Raw genomic sequence first — 24,436 nt, forward strand, 5'->3', positions numbered from 1 at the left:
GCAAACTCAAGCACATGTTAGGAAGTTTCGCATTTCGCTCTGTGAAGTTTACTTTGCGAATTCACATAAGAAAAACATTTGACCATTAGAGGATCTGAACGTTCACAGATTGACCTCTTGGCTCACTACAAAGGAAACAAATTTCAAAGTTTCATGGTTTGCAGTATCGGAGTGTCAGGAAAGTTGGAGTACATGGTAAATTTTACCATTTTGAATATAATAACGTTATACGTGATATATTATCTAGTAAAAACAGAGCCCCTAGAACATCATATCTTGTTGCCCGTATCCAATGCAATATCCAAAGTAATTTTGCATGGTCAAAGCCTAGTGTGACCACCCCTTTAGTATATGGTCAAGCATATCATTTCAATACATTTAAAAGAGAGTTCACCCAAAATTAAAATTCTGTCATGCTTTTCCCCACCTGTATGACTTTCTTCTGTGGAAGTCGAGGAAATATTGGGCAGAATGACAGCCTTAATTGCTATTCACTTTCGTTGTATGGAAAAAATATATAATATTGGAGACTGAGACTAACATACTGCCTAACATCTCCCTTTTTTATCTAAGTCATATGCATTTGGAACAACATGAGGGTGAGTAAATAATGACAGGAACTAACTTTGGGGAAAGTCCTAACACTCTTCTCTCATTTTTGTTTCTTCAGTTCATTTAAAGAGGCACTTCATGTTCCGTAACCACCTGTGCCTGGTGTTTGAGCTTCTCTCCTACAACCTGTACGACCTCCTGCGCAACACCAACTTCCGCGGCGTCTCGCTCAACCTGACGCGCAAGTTCGCTCAGCAGCTGTGCACGGCGCTGCTCTTCCTGGCCACTCCCGAGCTCAGCATCATCCATTGCGACCTCAAGCCCGAGAACATCCTCCTGTGCAACCCCAAGCGCAGTGCCATCAAGATTGTGGACTTTGGCAGTTCCTGTCAGCTAGGACAGAGGGTGAGACTGCATCAGACCAACTGGATTCATGTTTCCTATTGGCAGGTTGAGATGAGGTCACACCCAGTAGTTAACTAGATCAGTTTTCTGAAAACTCACTCTCTTCTTGGCATGGCGGACAGACATAAATGATTAGTGGAGACTGGGGTCAGAAGCTAACCAGGGCAAGAAAATTATCCCCTAATGAATGCATCTGTTTACCTCAGAAATATTTCTTAATATTTGATTCTTGGCCTATTTATACTCATTATAACACAAAATGAGTTGATGTTGATTTATTTAAGATTAAAGTATTTGACATAAAATGATAACGCAGTATATTTCTACAGGGTTAGAAAACAAAAATGCTACCATAAAGATAAAAAATGGTCCTGATAAATAACCCCGGGGGCAAATATTGCCCTTTAATGGAAAAGTTAAAGGGTTAGTTCACCCAAAAATAACAATTCTCTCATCATTTATTCACCCTTTCATGTGTATGACTTTCTTTCATCTCCTGAACACAAATGAAGATTTTTAGAAGAATATCTCAGCTCTGTAGTTCCATATAATGCAAGTGAATGGGTGCCCAAAATATTTAGCTCCAAAATTCACAAAAGGGCATCATAAAAGTATTCCAGACATCTCTGGTGGTTCAATCCATATCTTCTGAAACGATATGATAGGTATGGGTGAGAAACAGAACAATATTTATGTTTTTAACCTTTTTCCTTCATTTTCACTTTCTCCTTCTGTTTTTGGTGATTCACAATCTTTGTACATATCGCCCCCTACTGGGCAGGGAGGAGAATTTATGACAAAAAAAATGACTTAAAATTTGTATCTGTTTCTCACCTACACCTATCATATCGTGTCTGAACACATGGATTTAACCACTGGAGTCATATGGATTACTTCTATGCTCCCTTTGTTGATTGTGGAGCTTTCAAATTTTGGCACCCATTCACTTGCATTGTGAGGACCTACAGAACTGAAATATTCTTCTAAAAGTCTTAATTTTTGTTCTGAAGACATTCACATCTGTGATGCCAGGAGGGCGAGTAATCATGAGAGAATTTTTATTTTTGGGTGAACTATCCCTTTAATTTCTGTCATTGGTAGAGATGCCATGGTGAAGCTGAATTGAATAAATGCATCTATAACACAGAAATGAAACACCATGGTCTCCGCCTGGTGGGATGTGCATTCATGGCACATTCTAGAGGTCTTTCCCACAGCTCAGATGGGTATAACTAATTGAGAATAGATTTCCGGTGGCAGTGCTGCACCATCCTTCTTAACTTGCAGCTTCTGCTGCCCCCTAGTGGATAAAAAGTGAAAGCTCAGCTTGGTAGAAACTTGTGTATCCTGCATTTGTCCATGCCTTTCAACTACCTCTTCTTCCTCCATCGCAACACAGATTTACCAGTACATCCAGAGTCGGTTTTACCGCTCACCTGAGGTGTTGCTCGGCATGCCGTATGACCTGGCTATAGACATTTGGTCGCTGGGCTGTATCCTGGTTGAGATGCACACGGGCGAGCCACTCTTCAGCGGCTCCAATGAGGTATGGCCATTTGTCCCACAGTGAGTATATAAAAATATTCTTCCGTTCAAAAAACACTAGATGTTGCGCATTGGAACGGAACAGAATACAGGTGCTCATATTTAATGTAATAGATTGTTCCCTCATTTAAGATATTGTAGCAGAAGCAGACAAATGGTTAAGTTTATAACAACATTACAACACAAAATGAGTTGATGTTGATTTAAATTAAAAGTAAAGTGCCTACCTAATTATCAGGGTTCACACAGTCATGCAAAACATGGAAATATCACAGAAGTATAAAGTTGTGTTCTTCAGGCCTGTAAAAGTCATGGGAATTAATATAATCTCAGATGTCATTGAAATTTCTATAGTTAATACATATTTTCTAGATGTTATCTGCTCTAAAATATTTCATGAGCTAGATACTGCTCTTTGTGTAGAGTAAAAGTTGCTCGCAAGCCATAGTGATGTCCGATTTGTCGTTGTGAATCATTCTTTCGAGTCAGTTCTCTTTAACTAATTAGGTTAAATGGTTCACAAATCGGTCTGATTCATTCGTTAGCAAATTGATCTGAATCAAAGTGGTTTTTAGAAATCTGTATCTAGCAATCAAAAACGCCTGAAAAGGTCATGGACAAGGCATGGAAATTCAGTGGTCAAATAGGGTGGGAACCCTGAATTTATTTACTTATGAATTGATTAATGTATTTAAGATTAAAGTATTTGACATGAAATGATAACACAGTATATTTCTACAGGGTTAGAAAAAAAAAATGCTACCATAAAGATAAAAAATGGTCCTGATAAATAACCCCGGGGGCAAATTTTGGCCTTTAATGGAAAATTTAAAGGGTTAGTTCACCCAAAAATTTAAATTCTCTCATCATTTACTCACCCTTTCATGTGTATGACTTTCTTTCATCTGCTGAACAAAAATGAAGATTTTTAGAAGAATATCTCAGCTCTGTAGTTCCATATAATGCAAGTGAATGGGTGCCCAAAGAATTTAGCTAAAAAATCCACAAAAGGGCAACATAAAAGTATTCCAGACATCTCTGGTGGTTCAGTCCATATCTTCTGAAACGATATAATAGGTGTGAGTGAGAAACAGATCAATATTTAAGTCCTTTTTCCTTCATTTTCACTTTCTCCTTCTGTTTTTGGTGATTCACATTCTTTGTACATATCGCCCCCTACTGGGCAGGGAGGAGAATTTAATGGTTAACCGAACAGACAAATTATTAAGTTGCTACTGTAAACACTCAGTACATTCAAGATGCTTGTCCCGCCCCCAGTTTTTCTGATTGTTCCATTGTTTTAAAACTCATATTGATGTGCCACACTCCGTAACAAACGTTGAACTGAATTCTGTAAGCACTCTATTAATTAGGGATGTCCCGATACGGATACTGGTATTGGTATGGGGTCCGATACCACGCTCATATACTGGTACTCGTAAAAATGTTCCAATACCAAAAACCGATACCATCTGACCTACAAATGTCATTATGTAAACTTTCAGCCCACAAATTAAAATCATGTTATGTCCTAGTGAGATTATTTAACCACAAAAGCTGCAACTTAATGAGATAAAAATATAGTTTGCATATACACTGATGGCCAGAAATTTGGAATTTTGGGACTTTGCTCTTATGGAAAGAAATTGGTACTTTTATTCACCAGAGTGGCATTCAGCTGATCACAGTGTATAGTCAGGACATTAATAATGTGAAAAATGGCTATTGCAATTTGAAAAAAATGTTCAGAACTTCTTAAACTACTTCAAAGACTTCATCAAAAAATCCTCCTTGTGCAGCAATGACAGATTTGCAGATCCTTGGCATTCTAGCTGTCAGTTTCTCCAGATACTCAGGTGACATTTCACCCCGTGCTTCCTGTAGCACTTGCCATAGATGTGGCTGTCTTATCGGGCACTTCTCACGCACCTTACAGTCTATCTGATCCCACAAAAGCTCAATGGGGTTAAGATCAATAACACTCTTTTCCAATTATCTGATGTCCAATGTCTGTTTCTTTGCCCACTCTAACCTTTTCTTTTTGATTTTCTGTTTCAAAAGTGGCTATTTCTTTGCAATTCTTCCCATAAGGCCTGCACCCCTGAGTCTTCTCTTTACTGTTGTACATGAAACTGGTGTTAAGCAGGTAGAATTCAATGAAGCTGTCAGCTGAGGACATGTGAGGTGTCTATTTCTCAAACTAGAGACTCTGATGTACTTATCCTCTTGTTTAGTTGTACATCTGGCCTTCCACATCTCTTTCTGTCCTTGTTAGAGCCAGTTGTCCTTTGTCTTTGAAAACTGTAGTGTACACCTTTGTATGAAATCTTCTGTTTTTTGGCAGTTTCAAGCATTGTATAGCCTTCATTCCTCAAAACAATGATTGACTGACAAGTTTCTAGAGGAAGGTGTTTCATTTTTGCCATTTTTGACCTAATATTGACCTTAAGACATGCTCAAAAACAAACACAAAGACAATGTTAAGCTTCATTTAACGAACCAAATAGCTTTTAGCTGTGTTTGATGTGATAGCAAGTGATTTTCTAGTACCAAATTAGCAATTTAGCATGATTACTCAAGGATAAGGTGTTGGAGTGATGGCTGCTGGAAATGAGGCCTGTCTAGGTTTGATCAAAAATGAATTTTTTCAAATAGTGATGGTGCTGTATTTTACATTAGTAATGTCCTGACTATACTTTGTGATCAGTTGAATGCCACTTTGGTGAATTAAAGTACCAATTAACTTCCGAAACAGCAAAATCTGTACATTATTCCAAACTTTTGGCCACCAGTGTAATTCAAATGTGAGCACTTATGAATGTGTGGAGACAGTGTTGTTCTGATGCCAGCTGCTCAAACCTTTTAAAGCTTCTCCTTGGCTCATACAGGGAAAACACTGTCATGAGCATCGCATGCTCTGTTTGTAGCAGATGATGGTAAACAGTGCAAATTCACGTTGTAGCATGAGGCACATACCGAGTACATACATACTTATTTAATTATATAGCTGCCTTTTGTGGTTTAATAATCACGACCGGCTAACGTCCTTGGTCAAAACAGCACAGAAACACTTAAAAACAAAAGCTCTGTCAAAATTTAAGTTAAATTTATATGGAAAAAAGCATGACAGAAATATATCACCACTGTAAAGTTATGTAATATTCACTGTAATACTACTACTACTTATAATAATAATAATAATAAATCAGTAGTAATTGTATTATACTTAAGCAGTATCTAACATCTGTGATGCTCTGGTATGCAAAATATAACTCCAGTGTTGTATTTTGAATTGTGCTGTGTGGTTCTGTAAGCACTTCATTTAATACAAAATAATACAATATTATGTTGAAAATTAATTGTTATATTTTCATTTGATTAAAGTTTTAATGAATTCATTTGTCCATGCCTCTTCTTCCTCCATCGCCCACACCATTTACACCATTTTGATGATAAAATTGAAATAAACTGTTGATATGGAGTTTTCCAAACCTGTATGACTTTCTTTATTCCATGGAAAACAAAACGAGCTATAAGGCGGAAAGACAGCCTAAATCACCATTCGCTTTCATTGAATGGAAAAAAGATCCAATGAAAGAGAATGAGTTTAACCTTTTGCTTAACAACTAATTTTGTGTTCCACAGAAGAAAGAAATTCATATGGGTTTGGAATACCATGAGGGCGAATAAATGATTTTTAAAATGTTCATTTTGTGGTGAAATATCCCTTTATTCAGCTCAATTTGAAATAAACAAAATGCAATCATACACAGTGCAACTGCCAAACATTTGGTTGAAGCATATGCACGTAGATCAACATTTAAAAAACAGCGCAAATGGGATGTAAGAATGCATACTTTGTGTACTCATCCTTAATCAACTTGCTCTAACAACAAAAGCAATTAAAAATAAGTCTTGATATCTGATAAACTTATTTTATGAATGTGGTGCCATATTGTGCACAGCAAGCGTATGCTGTCTGACTTAGTTGGAACATAAATACATTTTCGATTTTTTTTTTGACACTGTGCTTTATCTTTCACTCTCAGGTGGACCAGATGAATAAAATAGTGGAGGTGCTTGGGGTCCCGCCCAACCATATGCTGGATCAGGCCCCTAAAGCACGAAAGTACTTCGACAAGCTTTCTGACGGCCTGTGGACCGTCAAGAAGAACAAGGACATTAAGAAGGTACTTTATCCTTCAGCCTCCGTGAGTAAAACTCTGCTTCTACTTAACCTTCGCCCTCTTCTTAAAGCCTCCCTTCCTTCACTGTCACCTGCTCCACACCGACGCTCACTTTATCCTCAGGGAGAGGGGAAGAGAGACAGTAGGACTAAAACAGAGGAGGGAGAGTGTGAGGGTGGAGAAAATGGTTGGGGATAAGTCTCAATCACAAGATGAAAAATTTAAGCGAGGCTAATGTACCCGAGCTGGTCTGTGACAGAAAAAGCTCCTCCTCTCTCCACTGACCCATCTTGATTTCCTGAGGCGCAAGGTCAATCAAACCCTGTACCTTCAGCATCTGTTCTCCTCATCTGCATAATTTTCAACATTATCATTCTCACAGCCACCCTCATTTTATCTCTAAAGAGCCTTGCACAGAGACATCAGATTTGGCACAGTTGGGCTGGGTATCGCCAGCAACCTCACGTTCTGATACGGATTGTGATACGTAAAGTATCACAACAGTTTTGGACACTTTAGTCACACTTAATGTCTGAAAGTCATTACGTTAGAGACAAAAGATCAAAATCCTAGTGGCATCTGCAAACAAATGATGCTAGACCTTTGTTTTTTTAGAACTACAGACACTTGTCAAAGCCTCATTCCAAAGTGATTTTAATGGATGAAGTCAGTTCCCCTCAAGTTCACACAGTTGTTCTAGCAGAGTAACCACAGGTGTAGTTTATTCCACAAGGTTTGACAACCAGAAAGTGTCAGCACTTTTTGTCCTAATATTGAATGATACATCTAGTTGTTTTATCATTTAAAACCTAACAATATTAAAAATTATATTTTGTTAAAATAAATGGCACTTGGTTTGATATTTTGTTATTTAATGCAAAGACATTCATACATTTTAGAGTCAATCCCTCACGCACTTCGCTTAACTTTCGTCTTGTACGGTGCCACAGAGCGGGTCTAACCACTTTGAGAATTGTGGTTTCAGAGTTTCCGCTTATTTAGGCAACCTGCTTCTTCATTTATTTATCTGTAGGACATATCAGTGCATACATAAATAAGAAATCGATACAAGGATCTAAAGTATTAATGTAATAGTGTGAGAAAATTGTGATATATCGATATCTACTTAGTGCAACACATGTTCACAGAGGTTAAATGACTGCAGCCAGTAGATAGAATTACATTGTGATAAGTGAAAGTATCGTCTGCTGAAGAATGTAGAAAGTGTGTGTGTCCGTATTCCGGCTCAGATTAAGATGCAAAGGTGATAGCAGGTGGAGGGTAAAAGTCTGGATGAGGTCCTAATACACTTTGTTTTACAGGATTAATGTCTGGCACTTCCTGCCAACTCATCCAGAGACTCACCTCAAATGCCCTGGCACACATTTTGCACATTTATGTGAGCAAGGGAGTGAAAAGGTTTTAAAACTTTGAAAGCTTTATCTTATTTTCACATTATAGATGTTGATATTTGATTGTTGTACAGGTCAGGGTCATCATCACAGGGTCTCTGTGACACTGAGGGCTCCTATACAAACATCATTACTCCCACAAACACACAACCACATCTCACATTCAGTCCCCATTCACCTCCATTCATTAATGATTTCTTAGGATGATCAGTTTCTTATTAAAGTCAACATGAAATCAAAATGGACCCTTTACTTTCTAAATGCTCATTCCTGATGTTATAGTGTATGATTTATCAGAGCGCGTTAGCCCTTGTAATCTTTCATCAAAATGGTAAAATTTGATATGCTTCTGAATCAACTTCACTTTCCGGCTGATATCGCTTAGGACACGCAGGCCTTAATCTGAACCAATAGCCAAATAGCTACTGGTTACTGGTGTAAGTGTTGCAGCCTTTCTAAAATCTAGTTAACCCAGTAATTTAATGCTGGTTTACATAATAGGTTGCAACAACAATGCTGAATAACGATAAATTTAGCATTGGTGTACAATCCCAATTCTGAAAAGTTGGAACAGTTTGGAAAATGCTAATAAAAGCAAAAAGGAGTGATTTTTAAATTCTATTCACCATGTGCTATATTGAAAGCATTACAAAAATATATTATTGAACGTTTTACCTTGTGAAATAATTTTTTTTTTTTTTTTTTTTTTTAAATAAACACTCGAATCAGATAATTGCAACATGCTCCAAAAAAAAAAAAGTGTAATGTCATCATTTCTTCTGATAGCATTAAGTGTTTGGGCACTAAAGACACAAGTTTGCTAAGTTTAGCAAGCAGAATTTTCCCCCATTCATCCATGATGCAGGTCTTCAGATGCACAGTTGTTCGGGGAATTTGTTGCTGTATTTTGCACTTCATAATGCGCCACACATTCTCAATTGGAGACAGGTCAGGACTGCTGGCAAGCCAGTTTAGTGCCCGCACTCTCTGCTTAAGCAGCCATGCATTTGTAATCCGGGCAGTTTGTGGTTTGGTTTTGTCCTGCTGGAAAATGCAGGGACATCCCTGGAAAAGACGGCATCTGGATTGCAGTATATGTTGCTCCAAAATGTGTCCATATCTTTCTGCATTATTGGTGCCCTCACAGATGTGCAAGTTACCCATGACATAAGCACTGATACACCCCCATACCATGACAGACACTGGCTTTTGCACCTGATACTGATAACAGCATGGATGCCCCAGATAACACAATGGCAGTTTTTTCCAAAAACGATTTGAAATGTGGACTCGTCAGACCACAAAACGTGATTCCACTGTTCTACTTTCCATCTCAGATGAGACTGAGCCCAGAGAAGTCAGCAGTGCTTCTGAACAGTGTTGCTGTATGGCTTCTGCTTTGTATACTTAGACTTAACTTGCTTCTGTGGATGCAGCGGTGAATGGTGTTGACTGACAAAGGTTTACCAAAGTATTCCCGAGTCCATGTCATGATATCCATTACAGGCGAATGACAGTTTTTAAGACCATGACGTCTGAGGGATCGGAGATCACACGCATTCAGAAGTGGTTTTCCAGTAGGACAACAGCAAACCACATATTGTCCGATTTACAAGTGTATGGCTGTGTAAGCAGAGAGTGTGGGTGCTAGGTTGGTCTGCCTGTAGTCCTGACCTGAGAATGTGTGCCGCATTGTGAAGCGAAAATATGGCAATGAAGGCCCCGTACAACTGCGCTGCTGAAGACCTGCATAATGGATGAATAGGGGACAATTATGCTTGCTAAACTTCAGAAACTTGTGTCTTCAGTGCCCAAAGGTTTAAGTGTTATTAGAAGAAATGGTGAAGTTACACAGTGGTAAACATTCAACTTTGGAGTGTGTTGCAGTCATCCGATTTGAAATGTGTGTATAATAATAATAATAAATCAATAAAGCACAGTGTGAATAGAATTTACAAATCACTCCTTTTTTGTTTTTATTAGCATTTTCCATTCTATCCCAACTTTTCTGAATTGGGGTTGTACATCGAGATGCTCTCAAGGTTGAAATTGATCTTCAACCTTCATGTGCCTATAGCCTCCTCAAAAGGGGGTGGCGACTGTTTTAGGAGGCAAATGGACCATCACAATTTTCTCAGTTGACTGCAAACCTGCATTCAAGTCAGTCTCCATTCTGATATGGAACGCCCACTTTTCATAATCCAACCCTAGTTCCTGATGGATAAAGTCCCATTCTGCTTTTTACTATTTTCATTAAATACCCTTGGAAATGTATCTCATTAGGGAAATAAAATGGGTTGTGAATTCTGTTTCATGTTGACTTTAAAGTGTTTGAGTAATAATAATACACTGTATATACTTATAATATGTAGATTTTTACATTTATTAATCAAATACATTATTACAGTTTTGTCAATTTAATATGTTCTCACCCTTTACCCCAAGAGTTTGATGATATTTGTACTATTTACTGCATTCCGCCAAATATGATATATTTGTGTCTCATTCTGTTCATTCGTCACTCCAGGAATATAAACCACCTGCCACGCGACGACTGCATGAGATCCTGGGTGTGGAGACGGGAGGTCCAGGGGGGAGGCGAACTGGAGAGCAGGGCCACGCGCCTTGCGACTACCTTAAGTTCAAGGACCTGATCCTGCGCATGCTGGACTATGACCCCAAGACACGCATCACGCCCTTTTATGCTCTGCAGCACAACTTCTTCAAGAAGACAACGGACGAGGGCACCAATACCAGCAGCTCCACCTCCACCAGCCCTGCCATGGACCACAGCCACTCCACCTCCACCACTAGCTCCGTCTCCAGCTCTGGTAAGCATGGGCAAGAACACCATGGACACGTAATGCAAAGGTTGTATAAATATATACCTTGAATACACAGTAAGTTGCTTTGGATAAGAGCTTCTACCAAATGCATAAATGTAATGTAAATGTACTTTTGCAAAGTAAAATATCAAGAGGCACTCATGAGTTCTTTGTCGTTGTTCCCAACCCAGGTGGATCTAGTGGTTCTTCCAATGACAACCGAAATTACCGGTACAGCAACCGGTACTACAACAGTGGGGTCACTCACACAGACTACGAGATGCAGAGCCCACAAGTAAGTTCTCCAACAATCACACCATCATTCAAGCACTCCACAGTGTCATCATTTACTCATGTTATTTCAAACCTGTATGACAGACTTACTTTCTTTCATAGAACAAAAGATGATGTGTAGGCAGATTGTTAATGCCTTAATAACCATTAATTTTCATTGTATGGAAAAAAGATGCAATGAAAGTGAATGTTGGCCAGTGTCAGAAATTAACTTTTCCATTAAGAGGCAATATTTTTCCCTGGGTAATTTTTAGGGTAAATTATTTATTTATTTATTTATTATTTTGCATTTATGAAGGCATTTTTTAAAAGTGATGAAAAATACTTCAATTTAATCAATTAACTTACATTTTATATTTGAGTAATTTTATGTTTTATGCAATGATATGTATAACTAGGCCTAGTATAGAATACATCAGATGTTAAAAATGCTGTAAAGCCCACATTATTTTCTGACTCTCATGTTGACTCCAACATTCTGCCTTACATCTCTTTTTGTGTTCCATGGCAAAACATCATATGGATTTGGAACAACATTAGAGTGTTGGTATGGTCAGTAAGTCACCTTATCTTGTCGACATCGTCTTTGGTTTCTCCTCTCTCCAGGCTCCATCTCAACAGCAGTTGCGTATCTGGCCAGGAGGGGACGGCGGCATGGGTCAGCTTTCCAACAGCGGTAGCGATTCCTCCTACCCCCAACTGCTGTTGCACAAGCCGGCGGCCACGCAGCACTCGCGCCACTTCCTGGGCAACATGGGGGGCATGATGGAGCCGCACCACCCCCACCCCATTTACGGAAGCCACCACAGCAACGGCAGACAGCTCCGGCAACAGCAGCAGCAGAACCAGCCGCAGGGCCAGGCCTCACAGGGCCAGGGGCTGATACCCGTCTCCTCCCCACAGATGCAGGACAGCATCGAGCTAAGCCTCACCCACCACCACCACCTGGGTCAGTCTTCCATCATGCAGCCGCCCCCGTCAAGCTTGGACTCCAGTCAGTATGGCTCCTCCAACCTCCACCTGGGCCTCTCTGCCTTTCGGACTAGGACAGTCATGGCCCCCCAGCAACCCCCATCAGCTTCCCAGCAACAGTTGCCCCAGGCCCCAGCCTCCCAGGACAGCATGGTCGCTGCCTCCGGCTTGGGATACATCCCTCCGTGCTACGCCGGCAGCAACAACAATAACAACCCGCCGCAGGGAAGCGTCGGAGTAGGGGGAATGCTCACTGGGGGGCCGCCGCCCAGAGGAGTCGGGGGAGCTGGGGGGCGGCCGGATTCCGAGGAATCCGCTATGATGGCAGTGTGCGGCAGTGGCAGTGGGAGCTGTCAGAGTGCAGCCAACTCTTGATAAATCTTGAACAAATTCCAAAAGCCATACAAAAATTTTAACAAAAACATAACAGTGACAAAAACGCCACACACACGACATGAAGTAAACATAAAACACATATACATGGCCACAAGTAACAGAATTGCAAGGAAAAGCTTGTGAAATATCAAACAGTTGATTTTGTTTTTTGTTCATTTTGGTTTTGCATGGGGAAAAAGGTAAAGGGAGGGCATGAAGGGGATGATTTTAAACTATTTTTATCGTTTGTTTGTTTTTCTTTTATTGAAGGAGAAGAGCAGTGGGTGAAGTAGTCGTAAAAGGTTTCAGAAAGTTTGTTTTTACCATTGTTAAATCGTTTGTTTTTTGTTTGTTTGTTTTTTATGCGATTTCAGGGCAGATTTGCAGCAGGTTTTTTTTTTGTTTTTTTTGTTTTTTGTTTTTTTGGGATTGAAAAAATTGATGTTTTGTCAATACGACAACAGCAGGAGCACGTACCCTTATTCTTTATCTTTTTTTTTTTTTCTTAAGTTTTGCCATAAGTGTATACATTTAATTTATTAAAATTCACTACGTAAGGAAATTAGAAAGAGATCTAAATTTAGAGGTGTGTTTATTTATTCAATGTTTTATTTATGCAGTTATTTTTTTTTTTATCTTTCAAGGGACATATTACACTTATGCATAGAAAACAACAAGCAAAACAAAACTGGGTTTGAATTTTTGTTTTGGCTTCATTTTGTTTTTGGTTGCTTTTTTTTAGTTGAGTATATTTCACCCACTCACCTACACATGCACAACTTACAAACACACACACACACACATTTTTTGTTACCTTTTTTTATGTTTCCAATCTCTCTTGACACACTGGCTTCTATATCTGAAACTATGAAACAAATCCTACGATTGAAATAAAGCAAATGACAGAAACTGTTTTTAGTCACCAAACAGTGAAAGAAAGAAAAAAACTACTAACAACTAGAGGAGGAGGCTGAACCATGAGCCGCTTTCACAAGGAGAGGGGGAACGTAACTCAGCTTTCACATTGAGGAAGTGATACAGGAAAGTCTTGTAAAACATCAAAACATTTTGTCAGATGGAAAACCAAAATGCTTCCCTGTTGTTCATTTTAAAAAATTGTCTGCCGCCTTCATCTCACTAGACTCTCACCTCTCTGTTGCTCTCTTTTGTTTCGGTCTCTCTCTTTTTTTGAACCCTTTTTTGTTTTGGATAGAAAACTATGAAAGCGTTAACACATTTGTATTAAGTCTGGATATGCTAAGCCAAATCTTGCTGTCACTCCTCTTTCTATAGCTCTCTCTCTTTATTTTCTTACCCCATATTTCTGTTTGAAGGAAGAGTCTGGGACGAGATTTAGCAGGAGGGTGGAATACTTCAATTTGAAGGGACACTTTCATGCCCTCCTGACTGTGGCCCCTCCCACTCTGACTTCATTTCCTGCCTCTCATTTTCCTTTCTCTCCTGTCTTTATTCTCCCCCACCCCCATCAAGCCATCAAGTCAAAAAAAAGTGAACTACTCTCTCGGCTGCTATCTCCACTCTCAACCATGTTCGGATTGCTGCTAAAGAAAACAGACAGATAAATGAATAAATAATAAAAATGAAAACTTTTTAACCCTCCTGCTTCAGAAAAATGAAAAATAAACCACTGCATCTCATATATTTATTACTATTTAACAAGGAAAAAAGAATCTGTTTTCAGCTGTTTTGGTTTTTTTTTTGCTTTCTTTCTTGGTACAGGTTAAAGCTTGACATTTATATTATGTAACGGAAACATGGTATTAAACAAGTGCCTCTATTTATTGGTCAGCCACTGGACAGAATTGAACAGAAGGTGATTATAGGAGTTTGATCTAGGTTTATTATATGTATAGCTCAAAATTCAAGCCTCATGCAACTGTGTAGAAATCCACTACAATTCAGAATCATGTGAAAACTTCATTTTGGAAGCGAGCTTCAGTATGACTGACCAATACCATATATTAAATTAACTGATGACATCTTCATCCATTGTAATCTGTGTACATAGAATCCATGCATCATCCAGTTAACGTTAAAGCAATGTTAGAGTGAAATGTCATTTTCAAAGTTAATTCTAATGACTGGGATTCGAACCTGCGACCATAGAGGCGACAGGACCTGCAAACTACCTTATTCTCAGATCAGTGATGATGACTGCTGTCCTTTATGTTCTTAATAACCAGTTAAAACTTGTAATTGGCCTCACTGGCTTCTTTACTTTGTAATTTTTTTCAACATCATCCTTCATGAGAGCATAATGTCTGAAGTATTATGATATCAGTTTTGGTTTCTCTATTAAAGAGAGAGTTGCCTCTGTAGGTCCTCTAATCTTGTTATGTTTAGAAGACATTGGTCACATTATAAATGTCACACTCACAATGCACTGTCAGCAAAGTGTCTGAGCACTGATAAACTTTGAAAATGCAGATGTTTCCGAGCTGCTTGTAACACAAATACAGATTTGTGTGTCTGTTCAGTCATTATTTAAGAATATAGGCGATATATATATATATATATATATATATATATATATATATATATATATATATATACACACACACACACACACACACACACACACACACACTGGTGGCCAGAAGTTTGGAATAATGTACAGATTTTGCTCTTATGGAAAGAAATTGGTACTTTTATTCACCAAATTGGCATTCAGCTGATCACAATGTATAGTCAGGACATTAATAACATGAAAAATTACTATTACAATTTGAAAAAAAATTCAGAACTTCTTAAACTACTTCAAAGACTTCTCATCAAAAAATCCTCCACATGCAGCAATGACAGCTTTGCAGATGCTTGGCATTCTAGCTGTCAGTTTGTCCAGATACTCAGGTGACATTTCACCCCACACTTCCTGTAGCACTTGCCATAGATGTGGCTGTCTTGTCGGGCACTTCTCACACACCGTCCATTCTAGCTGATCCCACAAAAGCTCAACAGAGTTAAGATCAATAACACTCTTTTCCAATTATCTGTTGTCCAGTGTCTGTTTCTTTGCCCACTCTAACCTTTTCTTTTTGTTTTTCTGTTTCAAAAGTGGCTTTTTCTTTGCAATTCTTCCCATAAGGCCTGCACCCCTGAGTCTTCTCTTTACTGTTGTACATGAAACTGGTGTTGAGCAGGTAGAATTCAATGAAGCTGTCAGCTGAGGACATGTGAGGCGTCTATTTCTCAAACTAGAGACTCTGATGTACTTATTCTCTTGTTTAGTTGTACATCTGGGCCTTACACATCTCTTTCTGTCCTTGTTAGAGCCAGTTGTCCTTTGTCTTTGAAGACTGTAGTGTACACCTTTGTATGAAATCTTAAGTTTTTTGGCAGTTTCAAGCCTTGTATAGCCTTCATTCCTCAAAACAATGATTGACTGATGAGTTTCTAGAGAAAGCTGTTTCTTTTTTTGCCATTTTTGACCTAATATTGACCTTAAGACATGCCAGTCTATTGCATACTGTGGCAACTCAAAAACAAACACAGAGACAATGTTAAGCTTCATTTAACGAACCGAATAGCTTTCAACTGTGTTTGATATAATGGCAAGTGATTTTCTAGTACCAATTTAGCATGATTACTCAAGGATAAGGTGTTGGAGTGATGGCTGATGGAAATGGGGCCTGTCTAGGTTTGATCAAAAATGACTTTTTTCAAATAGTGATGGTGCTGTATTTTACATCAGTAATGTCCTGACTATACTTTGTGATCAGTTGAATGCCACTTTGGTGAATTAAAGTACCAATTTCCTTCCAAAACAGCTAAATCTGTACATTATTCCAAACTTTTGGCCGCCAGTGTAAATAAATGGAGAGGTTTTGGTGGACAGTATTCTGAACAAACTGTTTCTTTGTCACCTCTTAATAAATCTTGAAAACCCTCACACAAAAACACCTCTTTTGAAGTGGAGGAGCATCTGAAGGGATATTTTTCAAACATTGCCATCACAATTTCAGACTAAGATTCACTGATCTAGGTTAGATTTCTACTTGCATTCTTCACAAGATAAAACTGAACAGAATTCAAGTTTTTCGGAAAGGCCTACTGGTTTGGTCAATATATTTAGGTATTTTAGTTTGCAGATACAAGTTGACAGCTGATGCAGATTTTAATGGCTATGCAACAGATGTTGCAAGATGTTTTCTGGTCCTTTTTACATTAATTTATGGATCATTTTATGAATGGTGAATTTATGAAAAGTTTAAGTGGATGAATTTGACATCAACTGTACTACTTTCTCTAGATGACCAGAATTATAGAGATCTCATACAAATTGAGTATAGATGTTTACAGCTTTTCCATGATGTACTAGTGCTTAAAGTGAATGTTCACCCAAAAATGAAAATTCGTTCATCATTTACTCACTCTCATGCCATCCCAGATGTGAATGACTTTCTTTCTTTGCAGAACAAAAACAAAGATGTTTAGAAGAATATTTCAGCTCTGTTGGTACTCCCAATGCAAGTGAATGGTGGCCTTAACTTTGAAGCTCCAAAAAGCTCATAAAGGCAGCAAAAGAATAATCCAGACGACTCCAGTGGTTTAATCCATGTCTTCAGAAGTTATATGTTAGGTGAGGGTGAGAAACAGATAATTATTTAAGTTATTTTTTACTATAAATCTCCACCTTTGACCAGCCCAAACCAGTTTGTGGCTGAATGTGAAAGTAGAGATTTATAGTAAAAAGGACTTAAATATTGATCTGTTTCTCACCCATACTCATCAAATCGCTTCAGAAGATATGGGTTTAACCACTGAAGTCGGATGGATTACTTTTATGATGCATTTATGTGCTTTTCGGACCTTCTGAGTTCTAGTCAACATTCCCTTGTGTTGTGAGGACCAACAGAACTGAAATATTCATCTAAAAATCTTAATTTGTGTTCTTCAGAAGAAAGTTATACACATCTGGGATGGCATGAGGGTGAGCTATTCCTTTTATGGTGAACTATCCCTTTAAGTATTTTCCTTGGTCTCACAACAAGTCATCTTTTAAGGATAACTAACCTGCTTATACTGAAGTGTAGCTGGCAAAGTCTGCCAAGCAAGTAAGTAATGGATATAAAAAAAAATGCTACTTAAAATTGCATTCATTTTTCTACCAAGACAATAGTTTAACATGCTGCTATTTGCAGTAGCATAGTTTAATATTGTAAATCTGCATGCTTCTAGCTAAAGTGGTTACAAACCACTACCATTTTAATGACTTAAATCTTATTTCAGCGAACAGACAAGGAATTAAAGGAATGTTTCAGGTACATTACAAGTTAAGATACATTGACAGTATTTGCATTTGTTATAATGTTGATTGCCACAAAAATAATTTAAACTCATCCATCGTTTATCACAATTACAGTAAGGCACGTACAATGGAAGTAAATGGGGCCAGTCTATAAACTTTAAAATAAACACTGTTTCAAACGTTTAACCAATAGACGTAAACATTACACGTGTTAACACGATTTTAGTGTGATAAAATCGGGGATTTACCATGTTACAGCGTTAACCGGATAGCAGGGTTTACTGGTGATATGTCTTCATTACAAAGAAGATGTAATATTGGATAAAACTTTACACAGATAAGGTTAATAAGCGTTTTTATCACATTAAAATAATGTTAATACATATAATGTTTTCATCTTGTGGCTATACTTTTGAAATTGTGAGTATTTTAACATTTATGGACTGGCCCCATTCACTTCCATTGCCTTATGTAACCGTGATGATTGCTTTTGTATATATATATATAAACGAGGAACGATTCGAAATAATAATAAATATTTGTATTAATCAACAGCATGCCACATACGCTGTCGGTTGATCTCAATTTTTATTAAACCCGGAATACCCCTTTAAACACAGTAGCAATGCGCATACTCAACAAGGCGCGTAGTGACGTCACGTCATCAATCAACAGGTGGCTGTAGCGCGCGCCTTATGTTCTTCTCTACGGCGACTTCGTTTTCCTCTACGTTACCTTTTACGCGTTATCATGGGACGCAAGAGTTTGCATCTTTGTTGTTATTTGTACCTTCTTTACTTACTTTATACTGCAAAAGCTTACGCTTATAACACCGGTGGTCACCCAAAATATAGCAAACTTGCATCCACGGAGCAGAAAGCCCATGCCATGCACCCCATGCTCGGGGCGGTCAGGCCGTGGACAGGAGACAATGAGTTTATAAAGAGTCCTCCGATAATGCGGCCTTACCACGTTTTACCAATGTTTGAACATTTTCCAGTTCCTCTCGTTGACATGGAGCTGTTCAGACCTGTCCCTGAGAGAAGGCACCTGCCCAACATTTTAAACCGTCTTCTAATTCCTCAAGTGGATCATCAGCGTATCCAAGTGTCTCCTGTGCGTAATACTCATGGTGTGGAAGTGTGGTGTGGTTACAGTAAGGTTTCGGTGCGTTTGAATAGGAGACTACTGGGCTTCAGAGGTTTGCCTTCTTCATTTCACCTGGGAACATGTTCTGTCTCTCGCTCGGACAAGAAATTCTTATATTTCCACTACGACCTCAATGAGTGCGGGGGCTCTTTAAAGGTAAGCAATTCTGTAAGACAAACCTAATCTCAAAGGTGCAAAAGTCAGTGGTTTATTGCATTTTATTAACAGAAACACCACTTGTCAAAAGATAAAATAATTAGTCATGATTAATTTTGTGATTTCAGTTCTTGAAGTAGAAGTTTGAACTATATGTTGGTTTTAACAAAAAAAAAAAGTTAAAGGGAGTTGATGAATTAAGATAAAAAATGATGTCAGTTTACATGTTATACAGCTTTATATATATATATATATAAAGTTGTTTTGCATTTTTTAGAATGATTACAGCAATTGTTATTGTAATATAGCATATTTATTTTTTATTTTTTTACAAAATAAGTCATCTTGAGGACCACTTGCAAGTTTACTGAGGCCCCCCAGTGGGCCCCATTCACCCAAAAATGAAAATTCTCTCATCATTTAGTCACCCTCATGCCATCCCAGATGTGTATGACTTAGAAGAACATATCAGCTCTGTTGGTTTATTCAATGCAAGTGAACGGTGGCCAGAACTTTGAAACTCCAAAAAGCATATAAAGGGAGCATAGAAGCAATCTATCCAATCCCAGTGGTTAAATCTATATCTTCAGAAGTGATATGATAAGTGTGGGTGAGAAACAGATCAGTACTTAAGTGCTGTTACTATAAATTTCCACTTTCACATTCTTCTTACTGCAGAAGAAACAAAGTCATACACATCTGGGATGTTATGATGGAGCGTAAACGATGAGAGAATTTTCCTTTTTTGGTGAACTATCCCTTAGCTCTTCAGTTGGCTGTTTTTAGAGGGGTTTGGGGCACTTTTGTAGCTGGTCCACCTTAAAAAACCAGCTGTGCACTAGCTTGACCAGACTGGCTGACTAGCTTAGTCCAGCTATGACCATGTTGAATTTACACAACCAGCCGAATGCTGACGACTTTTCTCGATAACAACCCTCGTATTATCTGGCACCCATATTATTGCTCCAAGACCACCGTCATATCGGCCACTGAAATGTAAACAAAACAATTCTTTGTTGCACCATTAACGTTTTCACATCGTTTAACCCTCCTCAGGTGATGAATGGACAGATTGTGTATTCCAACATTGTGCACTATACACCAGAACCCCAGGGGATAGTCATCCGAGCTGTGCCACTTGCATTAAACATCCAGTGCTCATACAATAGGTAAACCACAAATCTTAATGCTTTGGTTCAGAACTTTGAAATAAGATGCACCACATCACTAACTTTTTCAATTTCTAGATTTCATTATTCCTACAAAATAGGCTTCCTGCCCATTGTGAACGAGCCCATGTTCCACAAGACTTTTGAAAGCAGGGTCAAGTTTAGTCTTTTTGTGTGTAATGGTATGCTTTTTCTCTCCTATTTATATAATTTCCTGTTTTGTTTGACCTCTCTTATGTGTTAAATGGTCCTGGTACCTAATAGTCTTTTGAATTTTGCAAACTCTAGAACACTGGGAAAAACTGGGGGAAAAAGGGAGTTTTGTGCTTGGGGAGCCCATGTATTTTGAAGCCAGTGCCGCTCATACATCCAAGGATGAAATGCTTTTCATTGACTCCTGTTATGTGACGGCTTCCAATGCCCCGAGCTCCACTTCACGACACCATGTGATTCGCAATTTTGGGTAAGCTCTTTGGAGCTTTAAATCAGCATAAAGACACTTGTTAAATTGTTATCAATTTGCAAAAAGGGATGAAAAAGGAAAAACCTAAACACCAAACTGTACAATTTCAGGTGTATGGAGGACAGCAGAAGACAAGGAAGTCTGTCCCGCTTCCTCCTAAGACAATCAAATATTCTTCGGTTTTCAGTTGATGCCTTTTTACTCCCCCAAGTTACTGACATGGTATTTCCTTCATTCTTAAAGTCTTGACTGCAAAATGGCTAGTTGAATAGCTGGAATAGTTCATTTATTGACACTGATTTGAGAAACTTTTTTTTAATTTTTTATATTTTTTTTTATATGAAAACCTATGCAAAATCAAACCAATATCTTTTACAATATTGCACAATATTTTTCACGACATTACACAATGTAAAGCATAAGCCAATTATTTTACAAAACCATTAATTAAATGACAAAAATGTAGGGGGACACATACCAAACTATCATACCATTGTTTTGGCCAACAGAACTTATTAATGAACATATAACAACTTGCCTCAACCTGACATAGAAAAATACCCTTGTCATGAGATTTCAAACTTTCACTAAAAAACTACATACATAATGTTATTGTGTTCAGTTGTTTAAGAGCTATTACAAAAATATGATACTGCAATTTTTGTTTGGGGGATGAAATTCACAAAAATGTCCTGATTTAAGACAGTTTTGAAGTATTTGAAATCAGTACAGATAGCTACTCCAAGAGAAAGCAATCATGCACATAAAAACCCTACAGTAACTAAGATATAGCCCTTGTGTATTTGTACATTCAGTAGGGAATGTGTCTGTTAATTGCATATTTTCCTCATTTTTCACAGAACTTTTACCTACATTGCAAAGTGTCCATTCACAATGTCACTACAAGTGCCACAGCAAAGTCCTGTACCTATAACAAAGCAGAGAGAAGGTGAGCAACTGACCTAATTGTAATTCACACAGTTGTTCCACATCTGTCAGTAACTGCAGAGAAGCTTGATTTAATCTTTGTTCTTATCCTGTACCAACAGGTGGGAAGAAATCTACACTGATGCATCTGTTTGTGCTTGTTGTGATTCCACATGTGACGTTGAAGATACTTGTAAGTGTAACCGGAGACAGCTGGAGTTGATGAGATGGACCGCTCATAATAAAAATTAAAGTGGAAGTTTCACAAATGAAAATTCTCACCCTCATGCCATGCCAGATGTGTATGACTTTCTTTCTTCTGCAGAACACAAAGAAAGATTTTTTTGAAGAATTTCTCAGCTCTTTTGCTCCATACAGTGCATGGGTGCCAAAATTTTGAAGCTCCAAAAATCATACAAGTCAGCATAAAAGTAATCCATAAGACTCCAGTGGTTAAATCAATGTCTTCAGAAGTGATTTGATAGATGTGAGTGAGAAACAAATCATTATTTAAGTCCATTTTTACTTTAAATTCTCCTCCCTGCTCAGTCAGTCTCCACTTTAACTTTCACTTTCACATTCTTCATGCATACACACTTGGCAGGGAGAAGAATTTCTATAAAAAATTGATTTAAATATTGATATTTTTCTCGCCCACACCTATCATAATGCTTCAGAAAATATTGATTTAACCACTGGATTCATATGAATTACTTTTATACTGCCTTTATGTAGATGTTTGGAGCATCAAAATTGTGGCAACCATTCACTTGTATTTTATGGACCTACAGAGTTGAAATATTCTTCTATAAAACTTAATTTGTGTTCTGCAGAAGAAAGAAAGTCATACACAACTGGGATGACATGAGGGTGAGTAAATGATGAGAGAATTTTCATTTTTGGGTGAACTATCCTTTTAAAGGACTTTGGTTTCGCATCGCTGTTACTAACGGTACTTCAAATGAAAACGCTACGTCAGGTGTCACACAACTTATTAATTTTAATTTGATGTTCTTGTTCATTTAACAGCTTCTTTGACTCATGTCATGCAATCTCTGATAACAAGCAAGCCCTGGATTTTGGACCAGAATCAACAACCTTTTATCCTGACTAAGAAAGAATTGGTCAATATTCAGGAGGGCACAAATGAGGTTCATGGAATCAGTGAAGAGGAAGAGAATAATTACGCAGTGACTAATGATGCAGAACAGATGGAAACAAAAAAGAAAGACAAAGAGATGCTAAGAGAATATTTAAATGAAGAGGTTGAAATAATTGCTGGAAAAGAGACAACTGGTGCAGAGTCGGAAAATAAAGTGGCTTATAGTGGAAAAGTGATATTTCTCAAGGAAAGAAAGGAAAAAATGGAGATGGAGGAGGGAGATGCTGGGAGGTTCAAAAATCAAATTAAAACTGACTTGGTTGAAAAGTCCAATGTTCAGTTATTAAAAGGGTCAGTGGAAGATGTTAACCATGACAAAAGTTCCAATAAGAGCCGACCAAAACAAATGAATCGCATTTCCAGAGAAGAAATGTCCAAGGATAAAATGCAGCCTGAGCATTTTGAGAAGAACTTGCATGTACAACGCGCAATACAGCCACGAATGCTGATTGATGAAGACATGTTTTTAAATGCCAAGCAAGAACCAATAGAGTGGAATGAAGATATAGATTAACTTGAACCATTGGGAAAGAAACTGGGGACTTACTATCTTTTGGGCTTATTCCAGTGTTTTTTGAAATCTCCAAGGTATGACATTTGTCTTTAAGCATTTTATATATTCATAATTTAGCAACCGTTGTATAATGGACCCTTGCATTGTGTTGGTAGGTTTTATCATTTATTTCTGTTTTAGGACCCTTGATGGACTTGTCTTTGCAGTTGTCTCGGGGGATAGAACTATCTGCATCCTTTCCTAATGTTGGTATCTTGCTTATGAATTTATGAATATGTGCATAATGACATGTCTGAATTAAACAAGATCAATTCTGTGCACTGTTTGAGCTGCTCTTTCCAAATTATTTAATAATCTTACTTGAATTAAACATGCTTTTTTTACATAAACTTGCATTGCATTCATGTACAGCAACACTGACATCCACTGTAATGATGTCACTTTTTAAAATATATTTCAGATATAAATACCTTTTGATAGCACCCCTGTTCTCTTGTGAAAAATCTCATTACTGTTTAGTGAATGAAATTACATTTAAATTGTAAAGTATTTATACACTAGTATTATAAGACTCAGATAACCTAAACTAGACGTATAACTGGCTAGATACAGGTGTCCACACTTAAATATAGTTTATTGTAAGTTTTTATTCTTTTGAACATAACCTTATAAAAATTTCCACTTGTGAAATCAACTTAAATTAACAAATTCAAATAGAAAAATCTCCTCGAAATTTCTATATTAAGGTTAAACAATGTTTATTTTTTTAAACATCATTGTAAAACATTTTGTAAACACTTTTTTCCCTCTGGGGGAAAAAAAAAAAAAGTTTAATAAATTATTTTAAAAGTGTCAAGACTCAAAATGCAAATCCACAAAAACACAAAGTGGTGCATTCATTTGTTTTTCATATTTATGTTTCACAAAGATTAGATTATTATCAAGAGAATTTGAAATAATTAATTAATTCTCTTACATTACTTGGAAATGCATTGCACTGTGCACTGCATTTTTTGGTCAGAGGTTCACCTCAGTGACGTCTGGTAGCCTGCTTTAAACT

General features: G+C 37.8%; 2 protein-coding genes across 8 annotated transcripts in view; both read left to right on the forward strand.

Annotated features, from left to right (window-relative positions):
* Nucleotides 1-14,906, forward strand: part of LOC127453450 (dual specificity tyrosine-phosphorylation-regulated kinase 1B-like) — a 93,430-nt gene extending 78,524 nt beyond the window's left edge. For 6 of the 7 annotated variants that reach the window (XM_051719797.1, XM_051719798.1, XM_051719796.1 and 3 more), the window contains 6 exons: nucleotides 671-957; nucleotides 2,357-2,503; nucleotides 6,552-6,713; nucleotides 10,629-10,932; nucleotides 11,118-11,221; nucleotides 11,827-14,906. In XM_051719797.1, the coding sequence (XP_051575757.1) occupies nucleotides 671-957; nucleotides 2,357-2,503; nucleotides 6,552-6,713; nucleotides 10,629-10,932; nucleotides 11,118-11,221; nucleotides 11,827-12,567 (1,745 nt within the window). In that variant the 3' untranslated portion in view covers nucleotides 12,568-14,906. The remainder of the gene's footprint in view (nucleotides 1-670; nucleotides 958-2,356; nucleotides 2,504-6,551; nucleotides 6,714-10,628; nucleotides 10,933-11,117; nucleotides 11,222-11,826) is intronic. The other variant, XM_051719795.1, reaches the window with a different exon arrangement.
* A 3,771-nt stretch (nucleotides 14,907-18,677) lies between these two features.
* Nucleotides 18,678-23,733, forward strand: LOC127453459 (uncharacterized). The gene is made up of 9 exons (XM_051719823.1): nucleotides 18,678-19,141; nucleotides 20,198-20,310; nucleotides 20,389-20,492; nucleotides 20,599-20,773; nucleotides 20,884-20,995; nucleotides 21,634-21,722; nucleotides 21,823-21,893; nucleotides 22,730-23,450; nucleotides 23,557-23,733. The coding sequence occupies exons 1-8, from the start codon at nucleotides 18,725-18,727 to the stop codon at nucleotides 23,374-23,376; spliced, it is 1,728 nt and encodes a 575-aa protein (XP_051575783.1). The 5' UTR covers nucleotides 18,678-18,724; the 3' UTR covers nucleotides 23,377-23,450; nucleotides 23,557-23,733.
* The last annotated feature ends 703 nt before the right edge of the window (nucleotides 23,734-24,436 follow it).

The sequence above is a fragment of the Myxocyprinus asiaticus genome, chromosome 15, assembly GCF_019703515.2.
Source record: "Myxocyprinus asiaticus isolate MX2 ecotype Aquarium Trade chromosome 15, UBuf_Myxa_2, whole genome shotgun sequence".
NCBI classification, from domain to species: Eukaryota; Metazoa; Chordata; class Actinopteri; order Cypriniformes; family Catostomidae; genus Myxocyprinus; species Myxocyprinus asiaticus.